Source organism: Alligator sinensis, unplaced genomic scaffold (assembly GCF_000455745.1).
Source record: "Alligator sinensis unplaced genomic scaffold, ASM45574v1 scaffold404_1, whole genome shotgun sequence".
Classification (NCBI taxonomy): domain Eukaryota; kingdom Metazoa; phylum Chordata; order Crocodylia; family Alligatoridae; genus Alligator; species Alligator sinensis.
The window spans coordinates 3,274,436-3,288,604 of NW_005841839.1; the positions used below are offsets into that span (position 1 = coordinate 3,274,436).

General features: G+C 46.4%; 1 protein-coding gene across 1 annotated transcript in view; it reads left to right on the top strand.

Moving 5' to 3' along the window:
- The window catches only part of CUNH16orf89 (chromosome unknown C16orf89 homolog), a 26,295-nt gene that overhangs the window by 7,335 nt on the left and 4,791 nt on the right, over positions 1-14,169 (top strand). Inside the window, exons 2-6 of the mRNA XM_006015548.2 lie at positions 5,913-6,062; positions 7,490-7,640; positions 7,866-7,983; positions 11,623-11,758; positions 12,534-12,638. Coding sequence (XP_006015610.1) covers positions 5,913-6,062; positions 7,490-7,640; positions 7,866-7,983; positions 11,623-11,758; positions 12,534-12,638 — 660 coding nt within the window. The remainder of the gene's footprint in view (positions 1-5,912; positions 6,063-7,489; positions 7,641-7,865; positions 7,984-11,622; positions 11,759-12,533; positions 12,639-14,169) is intronic.

The following is a 14,169-nucleotide window of genomic DNA, read 5'->3' on the forward strand; positions in this document are numbered from 1 at the left end:
ACAGGTGCCTGATTGTGGCAGCCATTTTAGATCCCTGGCTGCCTTTATAACCAGATCAGTTCCCCTCTGGCAGAGAAGATAGCAACATTGCCTGGCTGTAAGGCTTCATGTATCCTCCTGGAGGTAAGGGAGGAGCTGCAGGGGATGGCTAGAAGGCTCCTGGTCCTGGGCATGACCTAAAAGTGCATCCTGCCAGGAGTGGGTGACCTGGTGGGGCTCTCAGTGGCGTGGGAGCCCCCAGGAAATGCCAGGCCAGTGATCACCCCAGTGAAAGGTGAGAAAGGTCACCTTAACCCTAGCCCTCAACTTTGGGTGGGTTTGCGTAACACCGGAGGTTTCATAGACATTTGGGCTGGAAGGGACCGGGGAGGATCATCAAGTCCAGCCCCCTGCCCCAGGGGCAGAAAGTTAGCAGGGATCATAGGATCCCAGCAAGATAAACATCTAAATGTGTATTGAAGGCGTTCAAAGTCGGTGCTTGAACTGCCTCCGGCAGCAGTCTATTCCAAACCTTGGGGGCTTGGACAGTAAAGAAGTTCTTCCTTATGTCCAGCCTGAATCGGTCGCAGCAGAGTTTGTGACCATTCAATTTTGTCATCCCTTGGGGTGCTCTGGTGAACAGATGTTCCCCCAGATCCTGATGAGCACCCCTGATAAACTTATAGGTGGCCACCAGATCACCCCTGAGCCTGAGGTAGTGGGGGCCAGGCACGGCTGCAGTCACCTGAGCCCTGTGGGGTGCAAGACCCCGAGGAGAGAGAGTGGGGGCCAGGCACGGCTGCGGCCACCTGAGCCCACCAGGGAAGGAAGTCCCGTGGCCCCGAGAGAGGGGGCAGTGCGGAGCCCTGAGTGAGGGGGCGGTACAGAGCCTCCCAGGGAGGGGGGTGGAAATAAGGACCCCAGTGAGGGGGCGAAGATCTGGAGCCCAAGTGAAGGGGGCAGTGTGGAGCCCTGAGTGAGGGGGTCAGAGATGAGTAGCCCTGAGTGAAGGGGGCGGTGTGGAGTCCCGGTGAGGGTGTGGAGATTAGAAGCCCTAGTGAAGGGGGAGAAGAACCAGAGGGCTGAGGTCCCAGTACGTTTATATACACACACAGTTGCCCCCAGAAGGGGCCAGAGCAAGCTTAGACCCAGTCGGGTAATTGGCTGGCCGCTACCCTGGTGAGGGGCGCAGGAGAGGCCCCAAAGATGGTATGTCTGCCACCCAAGGAATGGACTAGCTAAGCCTATGGCCTAAGGGGCCCACTGCAAGAGGGAGCAAGGCAGAATAAGTTATCAATGCATGAAAGAGACCCTGTGAGAGGAGGGTGGTATGAATGTGTGTGTGACTAAGGCCTGATGGTGAGCCTAAGCTTGGTCCAGCTGTAGGCCGGGAGCACTGTAACATCTGGATGCCATCTGCGAGGCAAGGGCTGCGGCATAGGGGAGGTACGGAGCCACAGATAGCGCCCCCTGGCATCGGGGCAAGAATGGGCAGCCTCCCGCGTTAACATCTTAATTAATTAAGAACAAGGCATGGCAGGCGAGTCAGGTGGGTGGCGTGCCCAAAGGCTAGTGGGGAACCTAGCACAGTGGCTAGGCAGGGAGCCCCACCTTGCCACATCCCCCAAGGATCTGTCCTTGTACCGATTCTCTTTAACGTCTTTATCAACAAAGTGGACACTGGTATCAGAAGTGGACTGGCCAAGTTCACTGATGACACTAAACTTTGGGGTACAATATCCACACCCAGGGATAGGCTGGTGATTCAGACTGACTTGGATAGGCTTAGAAAGTGGGTGGATATAAACCTGATGATGTTCAATACCGAAAAATGGAAAGTACTCCACCTCAGCGGGGAAAAAACCTGCAGCACGCTTTTAGGCTCAGGAGTGCTACACTCACTAGCACCATGGCCAAAAGAGACTTGGGGGTCATGATTGACCACAAGATGAACATGAGCCACCAATGCGATGTCACAGCTGGTAAAGCGAACAAAATTCTGGCTTGCATCCATAAATGATTCTCAAGTCAGTCTCAGTATGTCATCCTCTCGCTGAACTCGGCCTTGGTGAGGCCACAGCTGGAGTACTGCATCCAATTCTGGGCTCCACAATTCAAGAAGAATGTAGATAAGCTTGAGAGAGTCCAGAGGAGAGCCATGCGCATGATCAGAGGGCAAGATAATAGACCTTATGAAGAGAGGTTGAGAGCCATGGGACTCTTAAGCCTGGAAAAGCTCAGGCTCAGGGTGACCTGGTCGCTGCCTATAGGTACATCAGGGGTGTGCATCAGGATGTGGGGGAATGTCTGTTCACCAGAGCACCCCAAGGGATGACAAGAACCCCGGGTCACAAACTCCTCCAAGACTGTTTTAGGCTGGACATAAAGAAAAACTTCTTTACTGTCCAAGCCCCCAAGGCCTGGAATAGACTCCCTCCAGAGGGGGTGCAGGCACCTAATCTGGACTCTTTTAAGAAATGTTTGGATGCTTACCTTGCTGGGATCCTTTGACCTCAGCTGACTTCATGCCCCTGGGGCAGGAGGCTGGACTTGATGATCTTTCAAGGTCCCTTCTAGCACTAACATCTATGAAACAATAATATACAATGTCAGTTATTCAACATTTGGCAGCATGTTGATCAGCCCTTTATGCATAAATGTTGCATGTCCCCGAAGGCTGGGGGTATGGCGAGCTCCCGCAGGTGGTGGCAGTGCTGTCAGCAGTGGGAGCATGGTGGCAACAAGCAGGGAGATCCTGCAGGTGGCCACAGCACTGTCGGTGGGGGGAGGACAACCACCTGCAGACGCCACCGGCAGCATCAGCAGTGGCCAGTGGCACTCGCGGACCGCCCGCAGAATCCACCGGCAGTGTTGGCAGCGAGTGGGAGGTGGGTGGCAAGTGTTAACTGCCTGCAGGCACCACTGACAGTGTCAGCAGCACCTTTTCGCAGGGGTGCACCGCCACATGCAGGGGATGCACGTGCACCCGCATGCACCCCCTACGCGTCGTCAATGCCTCTATGCATCAGGGAGAGCCTGGGAGCAATGCAACATTTTCCTGAAACACCTCCTTTTTGTCCATGTGGTGTCTTACTAATGGCAAAATCCACCCTTAATCAAAAGAAGCAACTATTAACATTTGACATCTTTCACCTGTACAACAGGTTCCACACCATACGTTGACCCAAAACTAGATTGATAAGGATCTGTACAGGCAGAAGCATATAAGTCTGGCCAATCATATGCCCCTTGGTAATCTCCCTGCTGCAAAAGGAAAGCCTGCAAATGGTGCCATGATTGGCAAAGGCACTTCTGTCCCACAGTGGCTTCTTAAGCAAAGGTGTGGCCACCTCTTATTTCAGGCTAGTTGGCATCTTATCTTTCCAGCTTTTCCAGGTCCCCAAATCATGAGAACTGATTTAAAAGTACTGAGATTTTAAAAGAGGAAGTTTTTTTTTTCTTGTCTTATTTGAGACTCATTAGAGGCTTCACAAATAAAAAAAGAAATAAGAAAATTGGTAATGCTAACTTCCCAACATTAGCATTAACACTTCCTGCAGTTAAATAATACTTTTCACAAGCCACAAGAAGTATAGATTCCCCCCCACCCCCTGCCCCCAGACTGTTGTTTGTTCAGAAACTCTCTACATTTGACACTGCCCAGGAACACAGTACTACAATTACTTGGGTTGCAGCTGAGTTTAAGACTGAGATAAAGTGTAAAGTGTTTTTTAGGTGGGTGGTGCTGGTGTGGGGACATAAAAGATCTGGGTCCTTTTAACATAGATCTAACCAACTTACTCTCACCTCATTCCTTCAGATGCCTTGATGTTACAGTACCTTTTCTGAACTTTGACACTTCTCCCACTAAAGAAGTAATTTTGGGTCTGTGTTGATTGATCCATAATGTAGGTCAGCAAAGTCTTGTAGTGAGACAACAAAACCTTGGATGTATTACAGAATATTAACTGTCATCACTCTCAGTATAAGCATTTATACACTTGTCCATCTTCAAACAGTAGTTTCCTGTTCTTACAATAGTATCCCTGCCTTGCAGTAGCAGATACTTGGCGGAGGGGTTTCTGGTCCACCCTTCGGTAAAGAAAAAATCAGGAGGGTACATGCTGGTATATTCAAAATAGCTTGTTTGGTTTTCATACAAGGCATGGAACAGAGACAGTCAGACAGCTGGTTCATTTTCTCTTTTTCCAGGAATGTCAGCTCAACATTACTACCTGGTTCCATAGAATATGAGTTGACTCTACTAAGCCCACTCCAGAGAGAGAACTCTGTAACCTGGGCAGTACTCCAAGAGGTACCCCCTCTCCAATTGAAGGGATCAAAGCAGGTGCACAAGCGCTGTGGGAGGTGTAGGAACTCTCCTCCCCCTATAGAGCAGAGCCAGATCAACAATGGGGACTTAACCATATACCTTTTAATGAGAGAACAATACTGGGAACATAACCAGTATAAACCAGGGGGTATAGGGGACACTACAATGCCCCGAGGGGACAGGATTCAACAAAGGTTAGACACACTCATAGACATATTCATCCAGTTGACAAAAGACAGAGTTAACCAAAGTGTAAAACACAAACTGCAGAACAAACAATACTGGTTGGTGAAATATAAAAAGGCACGAAATACAAAATGTCAAATGACAAGGAATATAGGTACTTGGAGGGGGAGAGAGCACAATGGCCCCTTTCCACTACAATAAGAACTCATATCTGTCACTTCACACATCCTAAGTCACCCCAGCTAGAACTTGAACTCAGATTTCCCATAGGGTGGGCAGAAACTCTATCACGCAGCCACCAGTGCTGGAATTCTGCTAAGCTACTAGGGGTCTTGACCTTCCTGGAGCCCCGGCCTCACATTGAACTGCCTGGCCTCTTGCTGGAGGAGCTGGAAGCAGAGCTGGGAACCTCTCAGGTCACTGCTCAGATCCTTGCTAGAGCCAGGGAGCCTCTCCTGCTGGCCACAGCCTCTCGTAGGCAATCCTGGAGCCCAGCAGGAGCCTCTCCTGCCCGCCGCACGCCGTGCTGCTGAGGGTCCAACTGCTGCCTACAGGTCCCTCTCCTTCAGGCTCTTCTGGGGCAACTGCTCCCACCCCGCTAACCCAGCTCTTGCCAGCATTTTGAATCTCCTTCCTTTTGGTCCCTCGCTAGTCTCCCCTGAGTCAGTTGCGCTGCCTCTTTTATCCCCATCCAGGTGACCCCAGAGGCCAATCAGGGGACACGGAGGGTAAGTCCCTGGGGCCTGATTGGCGAGGAAAGGGAATCCCAAGTCCTCCAATCATCTTTTGCCCCTTCAAAGCCCCTGGGCTAAGTCACTGCCAGCCAGACTGTCACAACTTCTCCTGCACTCTCTCACAACTCCCTCTTCAAACACCATTGTGTCAGCATGGACTATTACATTAACAAGATCAACCCAGCCTTTCATCCCAGAAGTGAACAATTGCTTATACACAAAGGAAAAAAAAACATAGAAGACAATGCCACCATGTGATGTGTACTACATCAATATCATGCTTTTCATTATAGGATGTATGTGCCTTGCAAGAGGTTACAACAAGCAGGCTACATAGCTTTTATTTCCTTCTTTCTTCCCCTGGTTATGGGTCCTCTTGACTATTCACCACAAGTGAATGGTGCCACACTAGTAGGACCAGGCTTTATGGGAAGGTACTCACTGACCAAAGAGATAAATTGTTATAGTTCAGTTATCACTGTACATTCCAAAGCATATGAAGTGTCCTTGATAAGCTGTAGTCATTTTGCTTCTGGTCAAGCCTTTACCCAATAAACTGTTTTTTCCATGGCAGTTACTAGACCAAGTAACAAAACTCCCCACTTTTTTTAAATGTAAAGAGAAAAAAGAGAGAGAGGATTATAATCACATACAAAACCTTGTTGTCTTTCCTCCTTCAGCTCATTTGAAAGGAGCCCTGGAGGAACGGGCCTCAGAACATGAATTACTCTCTCAGCAGGCACGAGCAGAAAGCCTGGTGAGGAAGCTGTCTTCTTTAATTGAAAAAGCGATGCATTCTCTTGAGCAGAATGACCTGGAATACTTCAAAGGTAAAAATAAATTATACCAACAGTGGTGGAGAAGGACATTTATTATTTAGGCTGGAACTGTTTGTGTTGAAATGTTTTGAAGTACTATAGTTACTGAAAAGAAACAAGTTTACTCATTATAGGCAGAGGGGCATCTCTTATGCATAATGCATGAAGTATACTGTAGGTTTTTAAGAAGCGAGGGCTATTTAGCAGTTAGAGATTGGGACTGACAGTTTGAATTCCTGTGCTGCGTCCACATGAGTGGGAATTTGTGGTTTCCTCTGCCTCAAAGCCTTTCTATAATTGTTTTGTTTCACTCTCACACCTAAAAAGTTTGCACATCCTTCCAGAATCCTTTCCTATCATTTTAGGGAGCAATTTTAAAGCCTTTTGAGGCACCGTGAAACATGTGGTGCGCATGAATTCCAGTGCACAGAAATCCCGGTATCTAAAAAAAATGGGAAAAAAACGTGTCTGCAGCATGCACCACCAGAAATTGGAGCCTGGTCAGCCAGAGCCATACTCCAGCTACAGGACAGGCTCTGCGTGCCCGGATCACTGCCACTGCAGTCCTGGGAGATCGCTAGGACCCCAGGTTAGGTTGCTGGGGCCAGCCCAGGTGCTGGCCCCAGCTTCCTCTACCCCACCCTGGATAATTTGTCGCATGCCAAAGTGCACATGCAGGCACATGCACGGAGACAAGTAGCAGCAGCACAAAAATGTGCCGCTGCTATTTGTTCTGGGGGAAATGCATGTTCCCATGCATGGGGATGCACCCCTGGGTGCTATTCCTCGTTCAGCCACTAACTGTTGGCCAGCCCAATTCACTTAGGGCGGTGTTCTATTCTTTTCTGGCTATCTAGATGATTATAGTTGGTCATCTAAGTCCCCAAAATGCCACTTATGCAGAGGATGACATTCTATTCATGTGTATAGTACACTGTGGGCAGAAAGTGCTAAAATCTGTGATTTTTAGATGGTTGCAGAAATCTAATGTATGCTTCATGCCTTCCATGTTTATGCCCTCTTCAAATTGCCAGGGCCATAGTCTCTGAGTAGGAATGATACACTTGAAGATATTTGTTGCAAACAAAAGTGATTTCTTTTAATAATTGTTTTGTTTCATTCTCACACCTAAAAACTTTCCACATCCTTCCAGAATCCTTTCCTATCATTTTAGGGGGCAGTTTTAAATACTGGGCCTGGCCCCTTTGCTTTGGGCATAAAGACAACGCACCATTCATGGTAACAGACTAATTTGAATCTGACATACCTATGGGGCAGTGTGCGCGCATGCTGGAGCAGTCTCTGTAGTACATTCTGTCTTTGTTAATGAAAGACAGATCCAACCATGCAATGGTTAGAAGACTTGTGAGTTTACGATGTGAGCATCACTCCTCTGCCACTTCATTATTTATGGATTTCCTGTTTTCATTTGCTTTCAGAATTTGAGCCAATTTTAGGACCAGACTTTTGGATACTTCCTCATTCTTGGAACCAGACAGACTCAACACTTGCCTATCCTGAATTTGGTGACCCTGATTGTTTTAATGAGGAAATAAGTGATTCATGCTTTACATATTTGCTAGGAACTTGGTATGTTTTATTCCCATTAACACTTTTACCACTGCTCTTCATCCCTAAAAGTGGATACACTTTTACCATTGTTCTTTGTCCCTTCTCCCACCTCTGTCTGCATTCAGAAATGAAAAAGATGAGCTACACTCTTCTGCAGGAGAGAAATATGTTTTTACATTTAGTTATTGGGCTTTTTATTTTCAGAGGCTTGCACTGTTCATTAGTGTTGTTCTATTTGCACAGGAAAGATAACGGCAAGCCCTGCATTGTAACCAATGCCTGCAGGAACATCATGACAAAATTTGGCTGCTCAGATTACTCCCTGTCACATCAGCTTTTCTACTTCATGTTTGCAGATATGGTAAGTGCCAGATTTGTCACCTTAGAATTATCAGCCACAGACAGATTATACACGGATTCAAGAGGATGTGATTGGTGGATTTTCTGGGTGTTCACCGAATGCAGTTTTGGTATCCTGTAACTTAGAATTGTAATAGAAATGGAAAGAAGAGGTTAGGAGGCAGATGTTGACAGGGAGAGAGCAATGTCTTCAATGAGATATATAAAGAGAGGGAGGGAAGCAGGAAAGCTATGGATGTACAAAGACATCTATGTGGTACAAATTAGATCAGGTATGTGAGGTAGAAAATATGTGAGGAGAAACCCCCTCTGGAGACAGTGTCATACACAGGTAATTGACAGTGTCTCTTGATATTCTAAGATGTCAAATTAAATTAATAGTTTGGACTTCAGGACCAAACAGAGTTCACTATCTGCAACTATAGTAAGGAAGCTAAGGATAAAGGAAAAGGAAAAAGATCCCACACAGAAAGACATACAGCAATATATTCATTTTGTCCTGGAGTGAAGGCCACCGATATTTTTTCATGCCAATGTAACTAAAATGGAAGGCTTCAACACTTCAGTGGAGCATAGAAAAAAAAGGTATAATTCCACCCCGTGTACGTAAGTTCATGTTTGTAAAGTATGTGCAGAAATAGGCCATGGATTTAGAAAGTTTGGTTTTCCTGACAATTTCCCCACTAAAAAAGTTGGGAAAGATAGCAATGAGGACAGGGTCAGAAAAAAAAGGAGAGAGAAAAAGAAAAAGAGAAGCCAAGGGAAAAAGTGGAAAGAAAAGAAGTGGTGAAAAAAAAATCTTCCATGAGCAAGAAAAAAAAGCCTTTTACAGCAGAGGAGTGAATAGATTTTCCTGTACACCATAACTAGGCAGACTGTCCAGCAAGGGAAGTTTAAATGACCCACAAATTGGGAATCTGACAAAGGATCATATGACTTGCTGTACATTTTGAAAAGGAAGGAGTGTGTGTGTGTGTGTGTGTGTGTGTGTGTGTGTGTGTGGAGAAACATGGAGGGTGTTCAACATTAAACATAAATCAAATCATAGTGGGGTCTCTAGTGCTGTCCCTCTACACACAAATACTTAGACCTCAAAGAGTAGGTAGAGTAGGTAGGTAATCCCTACATGGATCAAAGGGGGCAAGAGGGTGCAAAGGCCCCCATGGCTCACCAAAAGCATCCGGAAACGTCTCCAAGCTAAAAAGGAGGCGTACACCCAATGGAAGGGAGGGGCCATCACCAGGGAGGACTATACCTCTGTTGCTCGGGGCTGCAGGGGGGCGGTCAGCAAGGCCAAGGCGGAGATGGAACTGGGACTAGCTACCCAGATCAAGGACAACAAGAAGTCCTTTTTAAAATACCTAGCGGGTAAAAAGAAGGTACCAGGTAATGTGGGGCCTCTGCAAGACACGCTAGGAAATCTGGTCATCACACCAGACAGCAAAGCTAACCTATTTAACAATTTCTTTGCCTCCATTTTTCTGAGTAGGGACCTTGTCTTCCCCCATACTGGGACCCCCGTAGGCCCTGTGGGAGGTGCACCCAGGCCTAGGGTCAGCAAGGACTTAGTCAGGGAACTTCTGGAGGGACTGGACATATTTAAATCAGCTGGTCCTGACGATCTCCACCCCAGAGTGCTGAGGGAATTGGCAGAGGTCATTGCGGGACCCCTGGCATGGCTTTACGAGCACTCATGGTGCTCTGGTGATGTGCCAGAGGACTGGAAAAGGGCCAATGTGGTTCCCATTTTCAAAAAAGGGAGGAAGGAGGACCCAGGAAACTACAGGCCCATTAGTCTTACCTCGGTCCTAAAGAAGATTTTTCATAAAATTATCCTGGCGCAGGTCCACGAGGAACCAGCAGGGGAGGTTATGCTTAGGGGCAACCAACATGGGTTCATTAGAGGCAGGTCCTGTCAGACCAACCTGGTGGCCTTCTATGACCAGGTCACAAAATCCCTGAATGCAGGTGTCACGGTGGATATAGTCTTTCTGGGCTTTAGGAAGGCCTTCGACACTGTCTCTCACCCCATTCTCATTAAAAAACTAGGAGACTGTGGTGTCGACACCTACACAGTCAGATGGGTCGCTAACTAGCTGAAGGGCCATACCCAGAAAGCAGTGATGCACAGGTCTTATTTGACCTGGAGGGATGTGGGCAGTGGGGTTCTGCAGGGCTCGGTCCTCGGGCCTGCACTGTACAACATTTTCATCAGCAACTTGGACGAGGGGGTAAAAAGCACCCTGTTCAAATTTGCAGATGACACTAAAATGTGGGGAGAAGTGGGCGTGCTAGAAGGGAGGAATAGGCTGCAATTGGACCTAGACAGGTTACAGGGGCGGTCAGGAAGGCCAACCGCACCTTGTCGTGCATCCACAGATGCATCTCAGGCAGGTCCAAGGAGGTGATCCTCCCCCTCTGTGTGACACTGGTCAGGCTGCAGTTGGAGTACTGCATCCAGTTCTGGGCGCCGCACTTCAGGAGGGATGTGAACAACGTGGAGAGGGTTCAGAGGAGGGCCACCAGCATGATCAGGGGGCAGCAGGGCAGGCCCTACGAGGAGAGGCTAAGGGACCTGAACCTGTTCAGCCTCCACAAGAGAAGGCTGAGGGGGGATCTAGTGGCTGTTCAAAAACTAGTCAGAGGGGACCAGCAGGCACTGGAGGAGTCCCTGTTCCCTCGAGCACTACCAGGAGTGACAAGAAATAATGGTCACAAGCTGGCAGAGGGTAGATTTAGGCTAGGTATCAGGAGGCGCTACTTCACTGTCAGGGCGGCTAGGATCTGGAACCAGCTTCCAAGATAAGTTGTGCTGGCTCCTACCCTGGGGGTCTTTAAAAGGAGGCTGGATGAACACCTGTCTGGGGTCATTTGACCCCAATACTCTTTCCTGCCAGGGCAGGGGGTCGGACTTGATGATCTACTCAGGTCCCTTCCGACCCTACTAACTATGAAACTATGAGGTAGGATAAGGTACCAAAAACAGCAGCCTGTACATTTAATGGGCATGGTTTTCTGCTGTTGCCTGCATTAGTGGGTAGTTCCATTCCTTTATTTCTAACCCAGGTATCTTGGTTGGGCACTTGGATGTTTGATGGCAGAAACGCACACAGCAGTCATTCTGATGACTGGGGCTAATCTAACAGCCATTACTACTATCATTCACTTAAGATTTATATGTGATTGCTGGGTACTTATAGCTAAATAATAAAATTTAGGCACTAGGTTATTTATACCCATGTTGGTACAACTATGGGTTATAGGAGTGCGAACAAGCTGGCTGAAGATGTTATTTTATGTGCCGTTATTCTGCCAGTGGATTAATGATCAGTCTCTGCTTCAAATAAATACACTATATACCATTCTAAGATACAGAAAACAGTTCCCTCCCCATTCCCTTTGGATGAATTAAGAAGCTCAAATTAATTATATTGGAAGACCCCAGTCCGTATGAATGGTTCCCTGCTGAATCTTAGTGTCAGATTAAATTATTGCAGATCATTTAGGTCTGGATTCAGATTTGAAGCTGCAGATCTCAACTCTCAGATCTCATTATCCCTCCTCTGATGTAAGTAAGGGGGAAAAAATCAATCAAGCTGTTAAAATGCGACACAGAAACCTGGTTTTCTTCTGTACCTAGAAAGGATGCTCCAATCATCTGTTCCTGAGAGCCCAATATTACAAGAATATTTTCTGTGCTAGCATGATGAAAATAAACATGGAGATCGAAAGCAATGGATTCAAATATTTCTCTCAAGACCTTTTCATGGAAAATAGTATGTAACCTATTCCCAATGAATGAAGCAATAACAAAGCAGATGTTAATTTACAATAATAAAAGCGAGTTATTTACCCCTGGAACAAATGTATCATTAGAAGTTACAGAAAGTATGTTATGTTAAGGAGGTGAATCATACTTCATTTCCATCTTCTGGCAGTTATTACTTGGTACCTTACATTTTGCACCTTTTTCTCAATTTTAACAGGGGGATAGCACTGCTTGAGCTTATTTGAAATACAATTAAGTCCAGCATTTCAAAATCTGGGATTAAGACATAAATCTATAGTACAGTATTAAATAAGATGCCTGATTGTCAATTGAACTCAGGACCTGTAACTCCCACTGACTATGGTGGCTGTTTTGCACACCTGGAAATTAAGCCAGTTTTATGTATATGTTTATCTATGGTTTCACAAATCTATGTTTAGGAATGTAAGAACGAAAGTTTGGAGAACAAGTTTTTGCTTTTAGTGTGGTAGACATACAGTTTGGTACTTTTAGAGTTAATCCAAATAAATGTTAGGAAACCATTTTCCATTAGCCAAGGTTGCATTGATTAATCTAATAGATTTCTCCCCAAACTCTTTTTGTTTGATTTGTTGTGTTCTCCAGAAAGAAGAGAAAATTAAAAGTTGTCAAACTAACATTTTTCTAATAGGATTGCATGGCAGGGTTGTAGATCCCATTAGATTAGGGTTTAAGTGTATTTTCTTCTGTAGGATGACCAGTGATAAAAAATGTGGGTTTACATTCTATTTTTCTCCCTACAGTTATGTTCTGTGGTATGTCTGGATTCTCTGACTTCTACAAACCCCACTGGCTGGAGGCCATTCTTTCGTGGCAGAGACCTGAAGAGGGGTGCTTTGGGAAGCCCAGTGAGTGAACTTTAATCAGTTGAAATCAGAAGATTCATAGATTGTTATGGGCTGGAAGGGGCTTGTAGATCATCGGGTCCAGTCCCCCTGCGCTAGGCAGGAAAGACAACTGGGGTCAAGTGACCCCAGCAAGGTGACTGTCCAGTCTCCTTTTGAAGATTTCCAGGGTAGGTGACTACACCACCACTGGAAGGAGTTTCTTCCACAATCTGGACACACATGAAGGAGTTTTTCCTGAAACTGAGCTTGAAGCGGCCTTCCAGGAGTTTGTATGCATTGCTCTTCGTCTTCCCCAGGGGTGCCCTAGTGAACAGCTGTTCACAGTTCTTGATGTACTCCCCTGATGTAGCAGTAAGCTACTGCCAAGCCCCCTTTTGGCCTTCTTTTCTGTAGGCTGAAGAGATCCAAGTCCCGCAGCCTTTCCTCGTATGGCTTGTCTTGCAAATCCCTGATCATCCTGGTGGCTCTTCTCTGGACCCTCTCAAGCTTTTCCACATCCTTGTTGAAGTGTGGCACCCAGAACTGGACGCAGTACTCCAGCTGCGGTCTCACCAGTCCAGAGTTCAGCGGGAGTATCACTTCCTTAGTATTGTATGAGATGCATCAGTTAATGCATGCTAGTGTGTTGTTTGCCCTGCTGGCCACAGCATCATACTGCCGGCTCATGTTCATACGATGGTCGATCACTATCCCTAGGTCCCTTTCAGCTGTGGTGCAAGTCAAATTGTCGCCACCAAGCCTGTAGGTATGTTGGGGATTGTTTGCCCCCAGATGGAGCACCTTAAACTTCTGAGTGTTGAACTTCATCTGGTTCCAGTCCGCCCAACTCTCCAGCCTGTCCAGGTCTGCCTGTATCTGCAACCTATCTTCTGGCATGACCATGCTTCCCCATAACTTGGTGTCATCTGCAAACTTGCCCAGCAAGGTTCAGTCCAACTATGAGAGGAATGCAGTGCAAATCCAAAGCCTGAATCCTAGCTTTGCTCCCAACCCTAACCAAGCTTTGTGTAGGTTTGAGATGTGCTGTGCATTTCTGTAAATTTGCTGGCTTCTGTAAATTTCTTAAATATTAGCATGTTCCTGATCCATAACTCTCACCTGAAGTCACTCTCTCCTGTTTATAACATTAAAATGATTTAATTAGCTACCATCTGTGATATTACTAAAAAGAACAGGGACTTCAGAAGCCAGTGGAAGGACTCATTCATTCTAAGTGGCTGTGGTCAGATCCCAGGAATAGATAATATCACAGGATATCAGTGTCTATACTGTTTCTAAAACCTAGAGTAATTAAAACATTTATTAAACCTTTAACCCCTATTTTATCTGAATGTGAAGGACAATAAAATACTTGAGGCCCCTAATCTAAACTATTTTACATTTTGTGTGTGACCTTAGCAGGTTTTTAAAATGGGTACTTCTGCATTTACTCCAAGGCTTGCATTCTGAAGGTACGCCAAATAAAAGGGACAGGTGGGTGTAAAAGCCTTAAAAACTGTGTGAGAGCACATAAACCAAGGAGAACATACAC